This window comes from Mchenga conophoros, linkage group LG6 (assembly GCF_057382185.1).
Source record: "Mchenga conophoros isolate Kocher_MC1m ecotype Shallow Benthic linkage group LG6, M_conophoros_male_GT1.1, whole genome shotgun sequence".
In the NCBI taxonomy this organism is placed as follows: domain Eukaryota; kingdom Metazoa; phylum Chordata; class Actinopteri; order Cichliformes; family Cichlidae; genus Mchenga; species Mchenga conophoros.
Genome location: NC_140531.1, coordinates 42,673,866 through 42,695,528, shown reverse-complemented (window position 1 = coordinate 42,695,528; position 21,663 = coordinate 42,673,866). Strand labels below are relative to the sequence as shown.

General features: G+C 43.7%; 2 protein-coding genes across 4 annotated transcripts in view; one reads left to right on the top strand and one right to left on the bottom strand.

Annotated features, from left to right (window-relative positions):
• LOC146573391 (NLR family CARD domain-containing protein 3-like) overlaps positions 1-7,050 on the bottom strand; it is a 22,181-nt gene extending 15,131 nt beyond the window's left edge. For 2 of the 3 annotated variants that reach the window (XM_085278209.1, XM_085278211.1), the window contains exons 1-5: positions 6,989-7,050; positions 5,764-5,841; positions 5,310-5,589; positions 5,141-5,233; positions 1,042-2,890 (exon numbers count right to left, since the gene is read on the bottom strand). In XM_085278209.1, coding sequence (XP_085134335.1) covers positions 1,042-2,890; positions 5,141-5,233; positions 5,310-5,580 — 2,213 coding nt within the window. In that variant the 5' untranslated portion in view covers positions 5,581-5,589; positions 5,764-5,841; positions 6,989-7,050. The remainder of the gene's footprint in view (positions 1-1,041; positions 2,891-5,140; positions 5,234-5,309; positions 5,590-5,763; positions 5,842-6,988) is intronic. The other variant, XM_085278210.1, reaches the window with a different exon arrangement.
• A 10,513-nt stretch (positions 7,051-17,563) lies between these two features.
• The window catches only part of LOC146573390 (neuronal membrane glycoprotein M6-a-like), a 28,824-nt gene continuing 24,724 nt past the window's right edge, over positions 17,564-21,663 (top strand). Inside the window, exon 1 of the mRNA XM_085278258.1 lies at positions 17,564-17,780. Coding sequence (XP_085134384.1) covers positions 17,744-17,780 — 37 coding nt within the window. The 5' untranslated portion in view covers positions 17,564-17,743. The remainder of the gene's footprint in view (positions 17,781-21,663) is intronic.

Genomic DNA, 21,663 nt, shown 5'->3' with positions numbered 1-21,663 from the left:
TCGGCTCAGTACGGCTACATATGTTTTGTATTCCTTTTTTTATTTTTTTCCTGCTCTCTCCTTTCCCCTCTTTCCCTCCTCCCTCTGCCTGGGCGGAGCTCACCTGCGGGCTCCTGCCCTTGGCCCACGCACCTGTGGCTCATCACGAGTGAACCAGCCCCTTTATAAGACGGCAGCCCTGTGTTTCTCGTCGCTGGACCGTTGCCGACCCTCGTCAGTGTAACCCCAGCTCAATGACTTCAGAAGTGTTTCATAGCGATTTACCTAACTACCCATTCGTGTCTCTGTGTACAGATTCCCTGGACCTACCCCTGTGTTACCCGAGTGAGTGGAGTGTGAGGAGGAGTGGACGGAGAGTGTGCGTGTCTTTCCCGTTCGTGTGTGGACCCCCGGAGCCCGGCTTTCCCCTCACTTTTGTAAATAATCACCTGGTGCATCATAATAAAGACTCTTGTGCTTTCAAGACCTAGAGCCTGCACGTGAGTCCGTTCAGTCCCGTTGTGACAATCTTACTATTCATCACTGATTGAAGACAATAAGAACAACCCCAGGTTTCTCTTTAGCACTGTAGCCAGGCTGACAAACAGTCAGAGCTCTGTTGAGCCAACCATCCCTTTAACATTAACTAGTAATGACTTCATGAACTTCTTCATGGTGTTTATACACCTCTCATTAGTTATATTTTATATTTTGGGGGTCTTCTGTTTTCTCTTAATTATTGTAGGGTCTTTATCTTTCAATATAAAGTTACTTGAGGCAACTGCAGTTGCAATTACGTGCTATATGAAATTGAATTGAACTTCAAATATGTGAAGTATTCTTTACTATTAGAATCAAAGACTGAGCTGACTACTGATGTCACTATAACTTTTAGGCAAATGAAATCAAATAACTTTATTACACTAAACAGTATTGCATTGATCACTCTTACTCCCACAAATACATTTGGGTAAATGCTAAGAATCAGAGATTATGCTGAATGGTCGAGAAACACATTATTACAGTTACATTATTAGATGGGTGGTAGTTTTGTGCACTTACATTATTGTGTTGGAAGCTTTGACCGCAGGCAATAGTCTTAGAAGAGCTTCCTCGGAAGCAGAGTATTTCTTCAGGTCAAAAACATTAAGATGTTCTTCTGATGACACTAAGATGAAGACCAGAGCTGACCACTGAGCTGGAGTCAGTTCATGGGTGCAGAGGCATCCTGAACTCAGATACTGTTGGATCTCCTCCACTAACGAACAATCATTTAGTTCATTCAGACAGTGAAACAAATTGATGTTTCTCTCTGCAGACACATTCTCACTGATTTTCTTCTTGATATATTGAACTGTGTTCTGAGTGGTCTCTGAACTACAGTCTGTTTTTCTCAGCACGCCCTGTAGTTTGTCCTGATTGGTCTGCAGTGAAAGACCCAGAAGGAAGCGAAGGAACAAGTCCAGGTGTCCATTTGGACTCTGCAAGGCCCTGTTAATGAAATTCCTGTGGATTTTCTTTGAAGCAGTTTTACTGAAAAATAGCCAAAGGTTTTTCAGTGATGGTTGTGGCAATGGCATCACATTTATGTTACTGTTGTTAAGCGACATCCTCACATAAAGAGCAGCCAGAAACTCCTGAACGCTCAAATGGACGAAGCTGAACATCTTGTCTTTCCCTTTCCTTCCTCGATCTTCTTTGAAGATCTCTGTGAACACTCCTGAGCACACCGAGGCTTCACTGAAATCAATGCCACTCTCTCTCAGATCCTTCTCATAGAAGATCAGGTTGCCCTTTTCCAGCTGCTCAAAGGCCAATTTTGCTAATGACTTAATGTATTGAATGCTCTTCTCTGGGCCATACTTTTCTTTTGTCCGATCAATCTGAAACACCAGGAACTCTGCGTACATCTCAGTCAGAGTCTTGGGCAGCTCTCCGCCCTCTCTGGTTTTCAACACATCCTCCAGAACTGTTGCAGTGATCCAGCAGAAGACTGGGATGTGGCACATGATGTGGAGGCTTCGTGATGTCACGATATGGGAGATGAGTTTGTCAGCCTCCTCCTTACCTTTGACTCTCTTCCTGAAGTAGTCCTCTTTCTGTTGGTCGGTGAACCCCCTGACCTCTGTTGTACTGCTGATAAACTCTCGAGGGATCTGATTGGCCGCTGCAGGCCGTGTGGTTACCCAGATGCGAGCAGAGCGTAGCAGTTTCCCATTGATGAGTTTCCTCAGCAGGACATCTGTTTTAGCTGCCTTTGTTACATCGACAGAGCGAATGTCTTCAGAATGAAGGTCGAGATGAAGGCGGCTCTCATCCAGCCCATCAAACACAAACAGAAGTTTGAATTTACTCTTGTCATAGTTGGTGATTCCTGATGACTGAACATCTGTAAAGATGTAATTAAGAGCCTCCTGTGGGATGCCTACAGTTTCTGGGATGCATTCATGAATGAGCTCTGCCAAACTGAACTTTTCTCCCTTCAGAGGATTCAGCTGACGGAAGGTGAAGGGGAAAATCAGATGCACATCTTGATTGGACCTTTGTTCAGCCCAGTCCAAAACAAACTTGTGAACAAGGAAAGTTTTTCCAATTCCTGCGATTCCATTGGTCATCACTGTTTTGATGGGTCTGTAGTCTCCTGAAGGATGTTTGAACATGTCTGTGGGTCTAATAGGTTTCTCTGGCTCTGCTGGCTTCCATACTTTCTCAATCTGCCGGACCTCATGCTGTGTGTTGATATGTACATCATACCCAGCTGTGATGTACAGCTCTGTGTAGATATCAACCAGACGCTGTTTATCTTCTGCCCAACCTTCTTGTGCGCACATAAACTTGTCCTGGAAGTTTGATTGAAGCATCTGTTGGTAAGATGCGATGGGGTGAGGCTCTGGTACTGGAACCATCACATCTGTGTCAAATATGAATGAAAAGAAAGAAAGTGTGAGGCTTTTGTGCGGAGATGCCTATCTCGATGACCATCTGGCAGGCCTTGCATTTAATCATCACCAACTGAAAGGACACAAAACAATGGGAGATGTACTTGCACTGAATCAAAGTTTTACAGAAATGACCCTTTTGCTCTTTGTTGGAAACTCCAGCACAGCAGAGCTGGAAGAGTTTGGGTCCTGAGCCTTACCCATCTCTGGAGGTATTTTGGTCTGGCACTATTCTAATTCTCACAGCAGGTCCAATTCCTTCCACACCAGATCTGCGATATTCTGTGGCCTTCAAAACAATCTGCAATGGGTTCAAGAGATCGAGCTCCTTCCCAGCTCACATTTAACCCAAACTCAGTGCCTGTCCGTGCATGAGATCGATCCACATCTATGCCGAACTTTGGGAATAAATAGTAAATGAAATAACTAAAACTTGCTTTGACGAATAAAAATGTCTGGACTCCTGGCTTTGATCAATATAAATTGTTTAGAAGCAGGGTGGCTGTGGCTTAGGCCATAGACCAGGTCATCTACTAAATGAAATGTCAGTGGGTTCAGTCCTGCAGTTTGCATGTCAATAAAACTTGTGTAAGACAGTGAACCCAAATTGTTCTCTGTGATTCCACTGGACAGTGAGTGTGTGCATCATAGTTAGAAAGTTCTTAAAATGCACAGAATATCAGTGTGTGTTTTTTTTAATTTGTGAAATTTGTCCTTTAAATGGGTGAATGTGGTTGTAATAAAGACCACCTCATCAGTGTTGGAGAGTAACGTAATACATGTACCGGCATTACGTATTTAAAATGACAAAATATGAGTAACTGTATTCTGTTACAGTTACCGTAAAAGGTGGTATTCAGAATACAGTTACTTTGTTGAAATAAATGGATTACACGGTCTTTTCCTGTTTCATATGTTAGGCTGTGCTCTCTCTATTTTTGGTAATTCCACGCCGGAGGAAACCCAAACAAAACACAGGAGGCTCTAATGCCTGTGTCTCAATCTCACCTCCAGCATAATGATGTGAAAATATATTCTAAAAAATTATTATACAAAAATGATTTAATATGAAGGCATCGCCCTAAAGCATGGAGCCTGATGGGCAGTGTAGTCCGTGCTGCAGGGAGGATGGACCAGTGATGTGTCTGTGAGCGAGGGAGGGAGAAAAAGGAAAAGTATGAGCTGTCACGGAGCAGAAATGGGAGCTGGAAGCATGTAAATATAATAATAACCACTGCAGCCAAACAGAGAGCCTGACGAGCCCAGCTGTGAGTAAGCTATTAAGACTCGACTGTACACTGTGTTCATGTTTTCCTCTGAAACAATAAGTCCCGTTGCAGCAGCCTTTCAACGCCTCTCTCTGTCTCTGCTAGCAAAGTTGACCCACACAACAAAGTAAAGCTAGTTTTCAGCTACGAGCCGACACGAACCCGACGTATCAGCCAGAGGTCCCTTTACTACAGTTCGGAGCCGCGGACCTGTTTTATATACGCGAGGAATAGTTTTCTACACGAGATCACAGCAAAAAGTGCAGCCTTACCTAATGTCCACCTACTGTTACTCATTTATATTAAGATTTAAACATCTGGTTGGTGTTGGTGTGGAGAGTAACCTTCAGTAATAGTAATAAATCACACAGAAATAGGACATTCATGTAGTTGTAAAAAGCATGATAATAATAATGGATTGGATTTATATAGCGCTTTTCAAGGCACCCAAAGCGCTTTACAATGCCACTATTCATTCACTCTCACATTCATACACTGGTGGAGGCAGCTACAGTTGTAGCCACAGCTGCCCTGGGGCAGACTGACAGAAGCGAGGCTGCCATATCGCGCCATCGGCCCCTCTGGCCAACACCAGTAGGCAAGTAGGGTAAAGTGTCTTGCCCAAGGACACAACGACCAGGACAGAGAGCCCGGGGATCGAACCGGCAACCTTCCGGTTACAGATATGCTTCCCAACCCCCTGAGCCACGATCGCCCGATAATATATTAAGAAATCCAAAGTATTCAGAATACGTTACTCTCATTGAGTAACGTAACGAAATACGTTACAAAATACATTTTGGGGCATGTAATCTGTAATTTGTAGTGGAATACATTTTAAAAGTAACCTTCCCAACACTGCACGTCGTGTGCTCAGTTAGAGACATCACAATGAAAATAATAATTAATATTATTTCAAACATATTACTGTATGTCTGGAAAGTAAATTATTACCATTATTCTCATTGGTCTGAGAAAAAGAATCCCGAGTCTGAGAGGAGGAAGATCCTCTTTTCTCTGATGTCTCCCCACCATCGCTGACATCCACTGACAGACAGAGATAATGAACGTGAAACTAGGTCAGACTGCAGAAACAACATGTTTGTCTCGTCCTGTGACTGACCTTCTGCTCCAGAGATGGCAGAGAAACTCTCCAGCAGATCATTCCTGTGGATCCTCTCTAAAACCTTCCTGGTCACTTCAACAGCTCCAGGAAGTCTGTATGTCTGCACCATCAGGTCTACGGTGTCCCACGTGCTTGTTGCCTGAAGTCGGCTCTTTTTGATGGTCGGGAAGTCTTCAAGGATCTCTTCCTGCTGCAGGAACCACTTGAATTTATTAAACTCTTCATCTCCCAAATCTTCCAGAGTGTTTAAGAGGTCCTCTGACGTCATCACTGCTCCCTGATGACAGAGAATATTGCCACTTATTTACCAGATGTATTTTAAGTTTCAGCTTTTCTGTCCAGCTTATAAACATTATAAAATATTAACATGTTAAGGGTCCTAGGCTAGACCCCCTTATGCTAACCAAGCCTACCGCAGACATGAGTGAGAGAGATAAATATGAACCCATACTGGCTTGGACGTCACCCGGATCAACAAGGTCCACGTCAGGTGTTGAGGAACCAGGACGCCCTGATGAGAAGTGGGCCCCTGGAAGAAGAAGGCATCGGTGGGCAAGAGATTAAAGTAGAGCGCTGTTGGAATGCTTCAACCCCAGTGGAAGGGGTTACATGAATAGAATGAGAGACTATGGACTCTTCCATAACCAACATCCACAGTGATGGTAAAACAACTAGTAACTCAGTGTTCCAACATTTGGAAGATGGGACTGCTCTCATGGGTAGAGATTGACGAGGCACAACACACATGCTACACCGAGGGGGAGCCATGACGACAGGTCGGGGGGAGATATCATCACCCCGCCCGAGATTGGGTGCTAAGCCCCAAGTCCTCTTCTAGTGTTGCATCTCCAGCCTCGGAGGTGCTGTTCTCATATTGTTCCCCTGCAACTGAGAGTACACCTTGGCTGTTTCTGTGGAGAACAGCTGGTTTGTTCTCTTGCCCATCTTTACACTGTTTACATATATATTCTATACCAAACATATCTTTGTGAAAAAAAAGTTACATTGAGGTTGTTTCTGTTGTGGAGAAGCTTCAGCTCTTGTCTTTCTGGCTGCTGCTGTTTAAATCCTTTCAAAGATTGTAAGTGGGACTCGGTAACATTGCAGGAAATGATGCTTGACCCATAAAATACTGTTATGTATGTTCGTTTGACTGAATCCAGCTGCGTTCTGAATCACTCGTAAAGATTTGTCCATTTTTTCCCCAAAACATCCTGCCGCCTTTTTTGGAGTAAAGTCTCTGTATAATAGTTTGTAAAACTATAGTCTGTTGATCTGCTGTTCATCCTGCAGCTTATAAGTATGACTAAAGCAGAACAAAGAACTTCCCTCTTCTTGTTCTCACTATGCAACAATTCAGTATTGTGCAATAGTTCTGTCAAAACTTCAGATTTTCCCGATTAGCTGCATGTTGCCTCAAAGCCTGATTTATACTTCAAGAACCATATTTATGTAAAAATAAATGTAAAAACATTAAAAACGTAAAATTGAATGCGTGGCTATAATAAAGAGAGACTGAATCAATAAACAACCTTTTGCTTTTATTAAATGATGCTGATTATTTTGAAGCTACGAGCCTAATAAACTGTCCAGATGACCTGCCACATAGGGCGGTTTAATAATCAACAATCTTTAGCTTTGTGATCAGGAAGTAGAAGAATGTTTTTGAGACTTACATCGAAACAGGAGCTGAAGTCTCAGTCGAATCTCCTCAGTGTTTACTGACTGACGGCTGTTTAAAGAGAGAGGAAGTATGCTCGCACACACATTTCCTTTTATAACGAGAGACGAGTGAATGTGGTGTTGGGATTTATGTTTATCTGTAAGGCTAATATTACTCTGATATTGTTTGACTAAACAGAGAGGAGCACCCCCCCCCCTCCTCTCTGCCTAACCAGACCATGTTTACCTTAAACATGGTCATAAATTTCTGGGCTTGGAGAAGAGGTGGTTGCCATGGTGATGGGTGAGGCGGCTCCAAATAAGGAGATGCCCAGAAAGCTGCAGAAGAAAAAACCTGAGCCAACATCAGACCTGAGGCCACCCTAAAATGTTTAGACCAATCACCGTGGTGTCTTGTTTTTCACACATAAAAAAGCTTTTACCGCCTGGGCAGCATTTTGTCTCTGAGCCAGAGCGAGGAGGTCCAGGGCGTCATGTAAAACTAAACATTTTGATGATAAATTCTGAAAACTTATGTTTAAATCTTTAATTATTTACAAAACATTTGTCTGCTGAATTTCAGCGTCTGTCTTCCCCAACTCTGCCTTCTTTCCTTCCAAGGTGACAACAGTAGTTTACCAGAACATGAGGTCCCAGACAACGATGGGATCACCAGCCAGCTTCACTGAGTCCAGCGGCCTTGTTCGCTCCTGCCGACTTTAGCCGTACAGCTCTCAGTCTCCAGTTCAGCCTGAAAATGACGAGCTGGACAGTCTCTAGTCTGTGAGCCTCCAAAGGGAATCCAACAATCAGGCTTCCAACCAGTTTGTTGAGTCTGACTCTTCTTCTATTTCTGGTACAGCTGACGCCTTAACCTTTTCTGGCCTGATCAGTGCTGTGTCCTTTCCATTTCTCTGTTCCTGGTTCAGTTTTTCAAGAAGGGTAGATGTTGGCAACCCTTGCTAGCAACATCCCTTTCAACGGTTGCAAGAGCCTGCTTTGCATTGCCAACAACAAGTCATACTCATGCCCTTTGTCACCGATTCTGTTCATAATTTTTATGGACAGTTGCATTTGTTGACATTAAGAAACGCTGACAGATGTTGACCACTGGGGTAAATCTTCTTTAGACTATGCACGATCAATTAGAAAAGTTTTGGTCCAATCTGAAGCAAAGCTCATTAGATTGTGAAAGTTTAAATTATTTGGTGGCCTTTTCTTTCCAACATAAACAGGCACAAGTCCTGTCTCATGTTTTAGAAAACTGAGAGCACTGCTAAATGTCATTACAATGAGTCTCCATTTGGGGGCGCTCCAACATATCAAATGAGATACTGCTAGTGACGCTGGAGATTACTTCAGGATTAGTTAGTTGATGAAGAAGATCTACTCATCTTCCCACTTATCCCTAGCTGTCTTCACTCACTGCTGTATTTTTCTTGAGCTTGTTCAGTTTTAGGCTGTTAGGACTCGCTCATCTTGCAGTATTATTTTGAGTTGAAGCAACAATTTCAAACTGAAACAGGTTTTTATCCATAGCATGAAGTGAAATTTCATGTTTTAAGTTAAGGTGTTTGAATGTGAACTCTAAATATGAGAGTGAAGTAAAAGGAGCGATCAGATTTCATTTAACTCTCCTTCTTTGCACATTTATATTATTTTTGTGCAGAATTGCCTGGATTTGGTAGGTGTAGCTCACCACCCTCTCTGCTTTCAGCCCCAAGAAAAGTATTTAAAACATTTACCTTGTAAACCAGAACTATCCAAACTACAGGCACTGCTGGTGCGTCTGAGCTGCTCCGTCTCTACAAGCAAGAACCAAAAGGATTCCCGGATGGCACAGGCACAAGGAGGCAAGTGCAGAAAACTGCAGAGAAGCTTTGGCTCTACATAAAAGACTGATGCTGCCATCACGGTGTCACCTCTTTGTTTTTAAAGTTTCATTTTAATGCCTCACTTTCAAAATGTAACATTTGAGCTGGAAGTGTTTGTATTTCAATAAGAGGGTTGAGTCTTAAGATAGCTAGAATAAATAAACAGTACACTACACTTTAGCTTTTCATGCACCAAAACTTCATCACAGAGAACCAAATTATTTGCGTTCACAAATATTACCATGAACATAATTTTCTGTGTTGTTACACAGTTTACCAAACAGTCTATGGGGACTGACTTGGTGCCAGAGCCAGGCTGAAGTGGGCATTAGAGCATGTTGCATGACATTTGCATGTTGGCTTCATTTTTAAACCAAGAGGTTGGGTCTTAGGGAAAACTGTGTTTACGTTATAGAAGTTTGACTTTAAATTATAAAACTGCCATTTTTCCTTCCAGTCTAGCAAACGCTCTGCCCAGAGTAGAGTTAGATCATCAGTCTCATAAAAACCACTCCAGTATTTACTTGAATGTTTGCTTTGGCTCATAACATATTGTAGTATTTAATTAGTTTAGTCTGTTACTGTATTGGAGCAACTGTAACTCACATAATTTCCTTCAGGATTAATAAAGTATTCTGATTCTGTGCATCTTCTAAATTTCCCGTCTCTGAAGTCTGGAGCAGATTTTGTGAGGAACCTCTGGATGTTTGGCTGCATTCATCCTTCTCTCTGTTCTGAAAGTCATCTCCACAGCAAGCTTCACTGTAGGGGTGTCAGCAAAAAGCGTTTTCCTTGTTCACTGAGCTCTGAGCTTCTTACTGAACTCTAGTGCAGGCTATCATCTCTCGCTTACTCCGTGTTTTTAATGTAGCTGCTCACGAAGACCTGATGAATCAGGGCTCCTCAGGTGGACTTATGGAGACCAGTCCGAAACCTTTGGTGACAATTTTGTACGCTGGTTTTGCTTTACTGTAACTGTACAAGACAGACCTTTAAAATGGTGCAGATGTACAGAAGTAGGTGGGAAAATAATCATGACTGCATCATATTGTACTGTATTTATAACCACGCTTAGATTAAAAAAATATCATTCATTATCATTCATGTCTATAAACACTGGGAATAAACTCAGCACAGAGCGAATAAAGTAAGGTGTAAGGAGACAGTGCTCAAACCTGTCATACTACACAAATACAGGATGAATGTAAAAAATATTTTTCATTTAGTTTAAAAACTAAAACGTTATATTTTAATTAAACCTTGAGGTCTAAATGATCCATACCCACAGACGATAGAAAGGTGGTTTCCAGAATTCCAGGCCCTGACATTTGCACTGTCACTATATTTGTTTAAAAATAAAAACAAATCAAAAACACAGATGTGACGAGGAGGGGCGGGTCTGACTTTCAAACCGCTTGCTCATTTGTTAAAAACTTGCTACATTGTACCCCAACAGAGGTCGATTATCTTGTTAATAATTTCACCTCCTCACTACGTACGACTCTGGATACTGTAGCTCCTGTGAAAACTAAGGTCTCTAATCAGAAGTACCTGACTCCGTGGTATAATTCTCAAACACGTAGCCTAAAGCAGACGACTCGTAATCTGGAGAGGAAATGGCGTGTCACAAATTTAGAGGATCATCATTTAGCCTGGAGAAATAGTTTGCTGCTTTATAAGAAAGCCCTCCACAAAGCCAGAACATCTTACTATTCATCACTGATTGAAGAAAATAAGAACAACCCCAGGTTTCTCTTCAGCTCTGTAGCCAGGCTGACAAACAGTCAGAGCTCTGTTGAGCCAACCATCCCTTTAACGTTAACTAGTAATGACTTCATGAACTTCTTCACCACTGTTGGGCAAGTTACTTTAAAAAAACTAATTAGCAGTAGTTACTAGTTATTTCTTCTAAAGGTAATCGAGTTAGTAACCAAGTTACAATATTATAAAAGTAACTAATTTCTCGGAAAAGTTACTATTGCATTACTTTAACTCTCTGGCGTATAATTGGCTATTTTTGACTAATTTTACTTTTTCCTCCACATTCACCTTTAAAAACTATTTACTTGCCTTGTTTGGTGTCATTCTTTTCAGCACAACCTCACATGTTTGAATTTACTGTTATTTGTTTCATTTTGACATAATGTATTAACACAATTGATCTAAAATCAAAAACCATAAAATCTGTCACGGCCTGGGGATCAGCAAGACGATGATCGGCCATTTCTACCTTTCTCTCTCTCTCTCGCTCTCTGTCGCCGGGCCGGAACTTATTGTGGGTTCACACCTTCAGCCCACGCCCACTGAAGGGGAACACACCTGATGCCCATCAAGCCGCTCGGCATTTAAGCCAGGAGGAGTCTCCTGGTCTTCGCTGGATCGTTGTCTACCACGTGTCAGTGAGAGTCAAGCTACAGCTCAAGATAAGTCGAGCTGTAGCTTGTGAACGGTGTAACTCATTCTCGTTTCCTCGCCTACAGACCTCCAGGATAACCTTCCCTGTGTGAATCTTGGTGTCAAGTGTGGGGAAAGGAACTGCGGTCGTGAGTGTGGAGAGTTGGAGAACGAGTGATTCCCCCCTTGGATTTCCCTGGAGCCCCATCCCCCACATTGTTGTCTATAGCACTGCCCTGCACTTCCTGTATATACACCTGGTGAACTCCGTAAATAAATTCTTGTGTTCAGCTGATTCTGAAGTTCTGCGCTTGAGTCCCTCACGTTGAACAGTAACAAAATCACAGTAGATAAAAGTTATATTTTTTACTGTAACAACCACAAACATTAACAACTCATTTTCATACCTTGAAATACAAATAGAAATTGTAAATTTTAAAAACCCATGCACAAGTTTTGCAAACAACAAAGTTATTTGCATCTATTTACCTAAAAATGCAGCCCAGGCGTTTTTTTTCTATAACTATTTCAAACTATTTACAGAACAATCAGCTGTTCTGCATCAAATAAGATGCCACACAAATTATTTGTGCCACTCCAAAATATAGTTTCTGTCTGTTATAAGATGAAGGAGAACATCACAGCCTGATACCTGCAGGCCTGACAGCAGCAGGTGTGTCTGCTCCTGTTTTCCACCTGTAGGCAGCGTTTACACTGCAAACTGCCTTTGGTGGCTTTTTGACAGAACTGTGACATTCAGCAGTCGCCTCATTGTTCTGACACACTCCTTCTCTCTCTCTGGCCGTCACTCCTAAAACTTCCCCCCCTTCCTAAACAACCAAATGCCATGTTGCCATATCATTTTTTGATTGGTCGACATGGTACATTTTTCCTGCAGTGGGAAATGGTGTTTTTTTTGTTTTGTTTTTGCTCACAAGCTGAGAACGCTTTCCTTAGAAAATGCAGTTTTGGTTGATACGTCTCTACAACGTTGCGTGGAGATCAGGGGCAGTACACCTGGATTGTGTGGACAAGAGATATTTTACTTTGTATTCTTATGGTGACATTTTATAATCATAACTATCATTGATCAGTCATTCATCATTGTTGAATCTGATGACAGTATAATCTTTGTTTTATATCTATGGTAATCTGAGTAAAGATTAATGGATGCATATTATCATCATTGTAATCAAGTCTCAAATGGTATCCACAGCATTGTATTCACCGTCCATAACTGGAGGGTCCAGCAGGACCTTGTTCTAATTCATTTGCAGGCCTACATCAGAACATGCACATACAGAGTTATGTAAACACGCACGTTCGCATACACACTTATTTACACAGGGAGGTCATGTCAGGACATTCTCTAGTTGGACACACAGGCTCACAGAACTGCACAACATGACATGTCACACACTTGTTTTTCTCTAAAAGTATCATCCGATGTTTGTATAAGGAGAACTTTGGACTATGGGGAGACTGTTATCATTTCCAGTAAGGTCTAACTGTGTGATGTCATCATGGGTTATATAAGGATGGGGAACGGTCCACTCTTTGGAGAATCTGTTGCAAGTTTTCTTCCCACACTTCTGCGCAGAGTGTGTAATTAAAGATCACTATTTTGACGCCTCCCTGGACTCAGCCTGCTTTCTTCTCTTACCCAAATCGAACGAATCTTAACAATTGGCAGACCGGGGTGGTGGTCCCCATCTTTAGGAAAGGGGACTGGAGGGTGTGTTCCAACTGCAGGGGAATCATACTCCACTGCCTCCCTGGGAAAGTCTATGCCAGGGTGCTGGAGAGGAAAGTCTGTCTATTAGTTGAACCTCGGATACAGGAGGAACAATGCGGTTTTCGTCCTGGTCGTGGAACACTGGACCAGCTCTTTATCCTCTCAAGGGCTTGAGGATGCATGGGAGTTTGCCCAAACAGTCCACATGTATTTTGTGGACTTGGAGAAGGCATTCGACCGTGTCCCTTGGGGGGTGCTCTGGGAGTATGGAGTGTCTGGCCCATTGCTACGGGCCATTCAGTCCTTATACGACTGTTGCAAGAGCTTGGTTCGCATTGCCGGCAATAAGTCGGACTCGTTCTCGGTGGGTGATGGGCTCCGCCAGGGCTGCCCTTTGTCACTGATTCTGTTCATAATTTTTATGGACAGAATTTCTAGGCGCAGCCAAGTGGCGGAGGGCTTTCACTTCGGTGGCCTCAGAATCTTATCTCTGCTTTTTGCAGATGATGTGGTTCTGTTGACTTCATCGGGTGAGGGCCTCCAGCTCCCACTGGAATGGTTCACAGCCGAGTGTGAAGCAGCGGGAATGAGGATCAGCACCTCCAAATCGGAGGCCATGGTTCTCAGATTTGGAGGGTGGAGTGCCCACTCCGGGTCAGGGACAAGTTCCTGCCCCAAGTGGAGGAGTTTAAGTATCTTGGGGTCTTGTTCACGAGTGATGGGAGAAGGGAGCCGGAGATCGACAGACAGATTGGGGCTGCAGCTGCAATAATGCAGACGCTGCACCGGTCTGTTGTGGTGAAGAGAGAGCTGAGTGTTAAAGCGAAGCTCTCAATTTACCGGTCGATCTACGTCCCTACCCTCATCTATGATCACGAGCTGTGGGTAGTGACCGAAAGAACGAGATCGCGGATACAAGCGGCAGAAATGAGCTTCCTCCGAAGGGTGGCTGGCCTCTCAATTAGAGATAGGGTGAGAAGTTCGGCCATCCGGGAGGGGCTCAGAGTAGAGCTGCTGCTGCTCCACATCGAAAGGAGCCAGCTGAGGTGGTTCGGACATCTGACAAGGATGCCTCCTAGACATGCTGGAGAGATTATATCTCTCGGTTGGCCTGGAAATGCCTTGGTGTTCCCCCAGACAAGCTGGAGGGGAGATGGAGGTCTGGGCTTCTCTGCTTAGGCTGCTGCCCCCACGACCCGGCCCGGATAAGCGGAAGAAGATGGATGGATGTTAACGGCGTTAGTAATGCCATTACTTTTAAGGAATGCCTTAAAGACATAAAGACCTGGATGGCCGCTAACTTTCTGCTTCTTCATTCAGATCAAACTGAGGTTATTGTACTCGGCCCTGAAAATCTTAGAAATATGGTATCTAAGCAGATTCTTACTCTGGATGGCATTACCTTGGCCTCCAGTAACACTGTGAGGAACCTTGGAGTCATTTTTGACCAGGACATGTCCTTCAATGCACATATTAAACAAATATGTAAGACTGCTTTCTTCCATTTGTGCAACATCTCTAAAGTTAGAAATATCCTGTCTCAGAGTGACGCTGAAAAACTAGTTCATGCATTTATTACTTCCAGGCTGGACGACTGTAATTCATTATTATCAGGAAGTCCTAAAAACTCCCTGAAAAGCCTTCAGCTAATCCAAAATGCTGCAGCAAGAGTCCTGACAGGGACTAGAAAGAGAGAGCAGATTTCTCCTGTTTTGGCTTCCTGTTAAATCCAGAATTCAAAATCCTGCTCCTCACATACAAGGTCTTAAATAATCAGGCCCCATCTTATCTTAATGACCTTGTAGTACCATATCACCCTATTAGAGCACTTCGCTCTCGCTCTGCAGGCCTACTTGTTGTTCCTAGAGTATTTAAAGTAGAATGGGAGGCAGAGCCTTCAGTTTTCAGGCCCCTCTTCTGTGGACTCTGTAGCATTGACCTCGAACAGATTTTATGTGGTACACAGCGCTCAAAAATCTGTCAAAAAATGTTTTACTACGACTTTAGTAGCTACGAAGCCGCAGCGCTTGATGGGTTGTTGGAACATTACGGCTGCCGTAGTCAGGAGCCTCACGGAGGAATCTGGGTCCAAAACTCCGTCAGCTTCAGGTCCCAAAGTCAAACGAACACTGCAGCATCACTGAGAGTTGAAAAACTGTCTACATTATTTCATCTTTAATAAAATGATCAGCGTTGCTGCTTTACCAGGTGTAACACTGAAGTTTAACGTCCAGGCATCCATGAAAACAGAATTTATGAAATTTAATGGAGTCAGAAGTTAGCAGGAAGTTAGCTCGCTAGCTTCCACCTAAACATGATATAGCATGTTCTGACTGAGAGATTTCTGAAACAATTCAAACGTACAGCTCTGTTATCACTTCCAACATAAATGAAGACAGAAAACTAAACAGCAGTGACGTTTGTAAGGTTACTAAAGTTGGGCTAGCTGGTATATAATGATGTGCTGGAGGATGAACGCTAACTTTTTTCCACTCAATAAAAGTTAACATGAGGGTTCCTGATGGTTAGAGACAAATGCAATCGCATGGCAGGATGCTGTAAATGGACCAAACTTCAGTCAGGAGAACAACTGAGATAATCCATCCACAATACGAGGTCAGTCATTAATATACTGCAACAACATGGGAATAGAGCAGCTGCCAGAGAATTCAACATTAATGAATCAATGGTACAGAAGTGGAAGAAGCGCAGTTTTTGGCTTCCCTCATATTCCAAAATGTGCTTTGTCTCTTCGCTATTACTGTCGCCCGGCATAGTATGCAGATGATATTGCTTGCAGCCGTTGCGATGCTTTCGACCAAAAACAGGCGCAGCTTGATGACACCATCAACATCGCTATCACGGGAGAGTGGTATAGTCAAAATCTCTACCGTTGGCCAAATTCATATCGTTTCTACTATGTACCATTTATCCCGCCCACCCCTAGTTTGTGCTTCACTGCAGGTTTGCCTGAGGACTGCAGGCAAACCTTTTTTTCTTTGTTAGACCTTTCATACGCTGGGATATGCAGGGGTTTTCAACATCTGCTCAGTCAGTACAGTGCAAACTGACTATCTGATCAGAACGCAGAGCCACAACCGTAGACTGATTACTTTTACAAATAAAATTATTTTTGTGGGTTTTGTGGATTTGTCACTGGCATGGTGGTGCAGTGGTCAGCACTGTTGCCTCATTTCAAGAAGCTTGTTCTTCAGAGCGTTGCTGATTCCTTCCACAGACCAAAAGCATGCATGTGACCATAAACTGTGTGGTGTAGTGCTCATCGTTCTCTCTGTGTTAGCTCTGTGGTGGACTGGCGACATGTCCAGGCAGTTTGATCAAAGGTTAGTGGATGGGATTCATCAGGAGCAAGTGAAGGTTTTATCCTTAAAGCTGATGTGGCCAAAGCAGGAAAAATGGGCAAGTGTGAGGATTTTTTTTTACAAAACGCCAAAACTATGATGGGTACTGGATCGGAGCTTCTCCACAGCTGCTGCTCCTGTGTGGTGTTCCCAGTGTGGAGGACTCAATATCTATCAGAAGTGGTCCACAAAGGAGTAGTGGTGAACCAGCGACAGGGTCATGGGCAGCCAAGGCTCACCTTTGTGCTGGTTCTGATAGAAAGGTGTCAGAGCCACAGAGCATCACAGCCTGATGTGTGGGGCTGCACAGTCACAGACCAGTCAAGGTGCTCATGCTGATCCCCGTCCAAGCACCAACAATGGGCACCTGAGCATCAGAACTGGACCACGCACCAATGTAAGAAGGCGTCCTGGTGTGATGAATCATGTTTCACAGGTGTGTTGCTCACCTGGGAAACACCAGGTAAGGGAAGAGGCGGTGTGATGTAATGTTCTGCTGGGAAACTTTGGGTTCTCCCATACATGTGGCCGTTGCTATAACACGTACCACCTACCTAGGCATTGTTGCAGACCATCTACACCCTTTCATGGAAATGGTACTCCCTGATGGCTGTGGCCTCTTTCAGCAGGATAACGGATCAGGAATAGTTTGAGGAGCACAGCAATGAGTTCATTCCAATCGAGCATCTGTGGGATGTGCTAGACCAGGGGTGTCCAACTCCAGGCCTCGAGGGCCGGTGTCCTGCAGGTTTTAGATGTGTCCTTGATCCAACACAGCTGATTTAAATGGATAAAAAACCCACTCAACATGTCTTGTAGTTCTCCAGAGGCCTGGTAACGAGCTAATGTCATTTAAAATCTTTGTCACTTCAGAGCTGCCTCGTTTGTTGTTTCCCCTGGACTTCCTTTTATTCCTTGAAACCGTGTTTGAGGATGTTTTCACGCTGCTCTGTTTAACCTGTCTGTGCTTTTTTCACATCTCTTTACTTTGTCATTCGGAGTAAATATAGACAGATGCCTTCGTTTTTATTAGTATTAAGCTTTTACTCTGTCGTTGGTCATGAGAAATCCTGCACGTGTTGTTTCTTTTCTTTAATTTTCAAAGACTAAAAAAATATTAGTGTCAATATTTTTTTGTTAAGGAGGTTTCATGTTTTTCTGTTTCTGTACTGAAAGCGAAAGCTGTGGATGGATCCAGAGACAGGATGCTGGACAGGTCCAGATAGTGAGGAGAGAGAGCGTTGGAACAGGGACTTCCCTGAGCCTCCATCATCTGCAGGGAGGGAAAAACACTCACACACACACTGCCTCCCACACACACACACGCACACTCTGCTGAGAGCTAGCAAGGGGCTTTAAACAGCTTCACACATAACCGAGACAAAGGGACTGTAACCTGCCACAATGGAAGAAAACATGGATGAATCGCAAAGCCAGAAAGGTAGGAAAGGACGAGCCATCGATTCCTTTTTATCTTCCGTCACTCGTTCCTTTATGCCATTGTTCTGTTCATCCTTCCCTCCCTGTATCATGGGATTCCTTTGTGTGTTGTGGGCAGAGAGAAGGAGGACGGCATACACGTCCTGGAGGGAAAAAAGGGGAAAAGAAGCTTAGACTTTAGGCTGTATATTTAATTTGCAACTTTTCTCAGCACGGTTCACATTCCCCGTTTTCCCCATCAGTCATCTCGGCAGAAATGGAAAGAGGCTGTGGATTGTAATGAAGCCTCCTCAGGAGGCTGTCTGCTCCGGATAAAAACACGGGATCGTACACGAGCCGTGTGCGTCCATGAACGGGAGCTTAAATACGCAGATTGTTTGGGCTGAGGGTGCATGGAAACGACAGACACCGGAGGCTTGGTGTTGTTTTGGAGGCTGGACGGACAGATGGACGGACAGATGGATGGATGCATGGATGGATGGATGGATGAATGGATGGAGGTGGGAGTGGCTGGGGGAGGAAAAGGGGAAGAAGAGGGTGATAGAAGGAGGGTGCGTGGGGCAAAACCTTGGAATAAAGACTAAAAATCAGAGGGAGGAGGGATAAGTGGGGCAGTGATTGATGCCTCCATTGGGATTTTCTTTGTTAGCCCTCATTGTTGATGCTTCACGCTTGTCTGAACGCCTTTTCCTCTCCACTCTCCCTCGCTCTCTGCACCCCCCCCCCCCCCTTTCCGTCTGTGTCGCTCCCTTTCCCTCCATTTTCTTCATATCTCTCCATCTCTGGCCCTTACCCCTCTTTCCTTCACCCGTTCAGCCTTGGTGTATTCCAGGCTGGATTTTTTCCATCTTTCTGTCTGTATCTTGTTTTCCCGTCTACCTGTTTCTGTCTCTCTCTCTAGAAGAGGATATTTTGGCTGATCTCCCACTCGCCACCATCTCACTCTCTCGGTTGACTCCCTCTCGCTCCTTCATTCCCGTTTTTCTTCCGCCGTCCATTTTTCAAATTCTATTTCTGATCTGAATCTTTCCACATGCGTCCATCCCTCTGACCGCCTCGGGGTGGTTTGCAGAGAGTGTTATTTTGCATTTTCCCCCCCAAATGATTCTTGTTGTTGTTGATGTTGGCAGTAAAAATGGGCGTGTCCATTTTCTTCATCACACCTTCAGAGCCAAATGAGACATCTACTGCTGCTTGATTCACAAATACAACCAATAAAGGAGGCGGTTTTGATTAAAAGAAAATAGAAATATTTATATACAAGGCCAAATGAATGTTTATTCTCGCTGTATCTATGGAAACACCATCCTGACATCGTCTTCTGTTGTGTGATAGGCGCATTTGTGTGTTTTTTCTGGAAGCAACCTGTTTTAGCCAATCAGAGATGCGGGTGGTGTTCAAGCAAACATGATTTTTCATTCCTGTCACTTCTCTTTTTTTTAAGCCTCACCCCCTCTCCTTCTGTCCATTCTCTAACTAGTTCCCATCCTACATCCGTGTCACACTCCCTCTTCGTCCCTGTCTTTAGTTCAGCCATTACAGGCCTCATCTCTTCCCCTGCACCACACAAAACACAGGTGTGAGATGAAACGAGGCAGCACAGGTGAGAGACACAGAGCGGCTGTATAAGTACGACGTAGAGTTGTTTTCAAAGGAATCGATTTACTTTTACATCAGTGGTGTTTCAATAAAGGTTCAAATGGATTTGATTGCAGATATGTGGCTGAAGGGTGCATTAAATATAATCTCCAATAATTCTACCATAGTTCACTTTTAACAGGACCAAAAACTGTCATATATGTTAATGTGAAATGGAGTCATGTCACACGAGTGGAATAAAAAGTCTTTACAGTGAAGGTTCTGAAATTTGTGACTTTGCCAACGTTGGTGTTTGCAGGGATGGTGTTTAGTTAAAATTCCGGTTCTCCGTCATCCAGAGACGGATTTAATATTTCATATCAGAACAAAAGTCTCACAGATCCGAAGGTGCGTTTGGATTCAGCATTTTGTTTGATTTCATTCCTGTTCTCATCATAGACTGTATCCAAACACTCGACTCTCATTCAGACATGAAAAGGTGGCCTTTGTAATAAACTTGTAATCTTTCCGACGACCAGCAGGGGGCGACTCCTCTGGCTGCAGAAACAGTCTTATTGTGTAGAAGTCTTACTTATTGAAGGAAAGCTCATCATGACCACAGACTCCTCAGGTTGTTCTTGTAAATCGTCTGTGCTTGTCCATCAGCTGTTAGCACGAACGTGCTGCTTTCAGGCTCAAAGGAAACTATTAAGCTTGACAATAATAACTCAGTGTAGTAAAAACCAATCTTTAAACAGCTGTTCCAACTCCTTTCTCTTTCTGGGGTTATATTAATGGGCATTTGTCTACGAAATCCCTTCATCATCTTATATAAGCACTTCCTGCTGTGGTAACCGACCCCAGATTCTCCACAGAGTTAATTAAAGTTTCATGTATTCTAACCTGAAAGTCTGAAAGCGTAGCAGCAACACTCTGAAAGGTTTTGATCATTTTCCCTTCCTGCTGAGGACCGATTTTAGAGACTTGCTGGTTTAATTGAAAATCTCTGGTTCATTAAACACGTCTCAGGCTGTTTGTTTGCTCACGTGCACCTGTGGGAGCAGCTGGATAGCTCAGGTCATTTAGAGCTCTACTGCATGCCTCAGTCCTTTATTTGGCTCGGTTAAAACGGTGACTGCTCATGTTACAATAGTAATAGTACAATAGTTTGGAGAAGTGGCCGACGATTGTGTGACATGAAGTCGTCTGGGTAGAAGACTTTTTCGAGCTGATAATGATGCACCTGGAAGGACCTGTGAGCAGTTAATGGTAGCTGCACGGCACAAACGCGTCCGGAGGTCCAGTTCAGGCAGACGGCTAGCAGCTACAGCCGCCTGTGTCACCACCCACCTGTCAGTCAACTAAGCCGTGCCTCTAATTGTGCATGCAGTCATGCAGGCAGTAAATATGTTTATTTCTTAATGCTGCAGCCTCTAGTGGATGTTAGAGGAACTGCAGGCTTTGGTGCGCCTGTGTTCGCTTAGTTTTTCTGTCCTGTAAGCCGACGTTTGATGGAATGCTGCCGACACCGTCCAGAGGTTCTCACAAAAACTCAAATGCAGTCACGCTCAGTGAGCATGGCAGATCAATGGCAGAAATACGTATTAATCATACTTTCACATTTATGGCACCTCGACTTAGTGTCATATTTTTGCATCATCCGTTTATTTGTGTAATACAACTCTGACAATGTTGTAAACAGGGGGATGTCACTGTGTCTTCACAATGACACTTGAACAGTCTCCGTCATCGATCAGCTGAGCTCGTTCTTTGACACACATCCAGTCCCAGCTGAGGTTAGGTGCAGATCCCTGTGTCCTCAGTAGGTGTGAGTGCAGGTTGTACACGTGATGCTTTCATGTCAACATTTTAAGTATCTCTCTAAGAAAACAGAAAATCAGAGTTATTAACTGAGACGGGAAGAGAAGGAGGAGCGATCATTTGTGGTTACTTGGTGCCAGACATCATATCCTCACATGACAAACACACCAAAACAAAACCCCGCTGCGGTCTGTGAGCTGCTGCCGTTTCATCTCTTCCTGTTTGATCCGTTCCTCCTTCACGTTCTCGGGTTTGAGCTTCAGTCGGTCTCCGCTGATATGAAAGGAGCACCGAGGGTCTTTCTCAGGAAACACCGGCTTCATTTTAAAAGGCAACGTGTCTCTACAAATTAGCATGAGCATTTTATTAGCATTAAGGAGCATAATTACAAATAATTTCTGTCTGGGGAAGCAGGGCGGACCGAGGCTTGTTCTCACGCTGCTGCGGTCCAGAGGACATCGTAAAAATCGTTTTGAGGTTTTGTA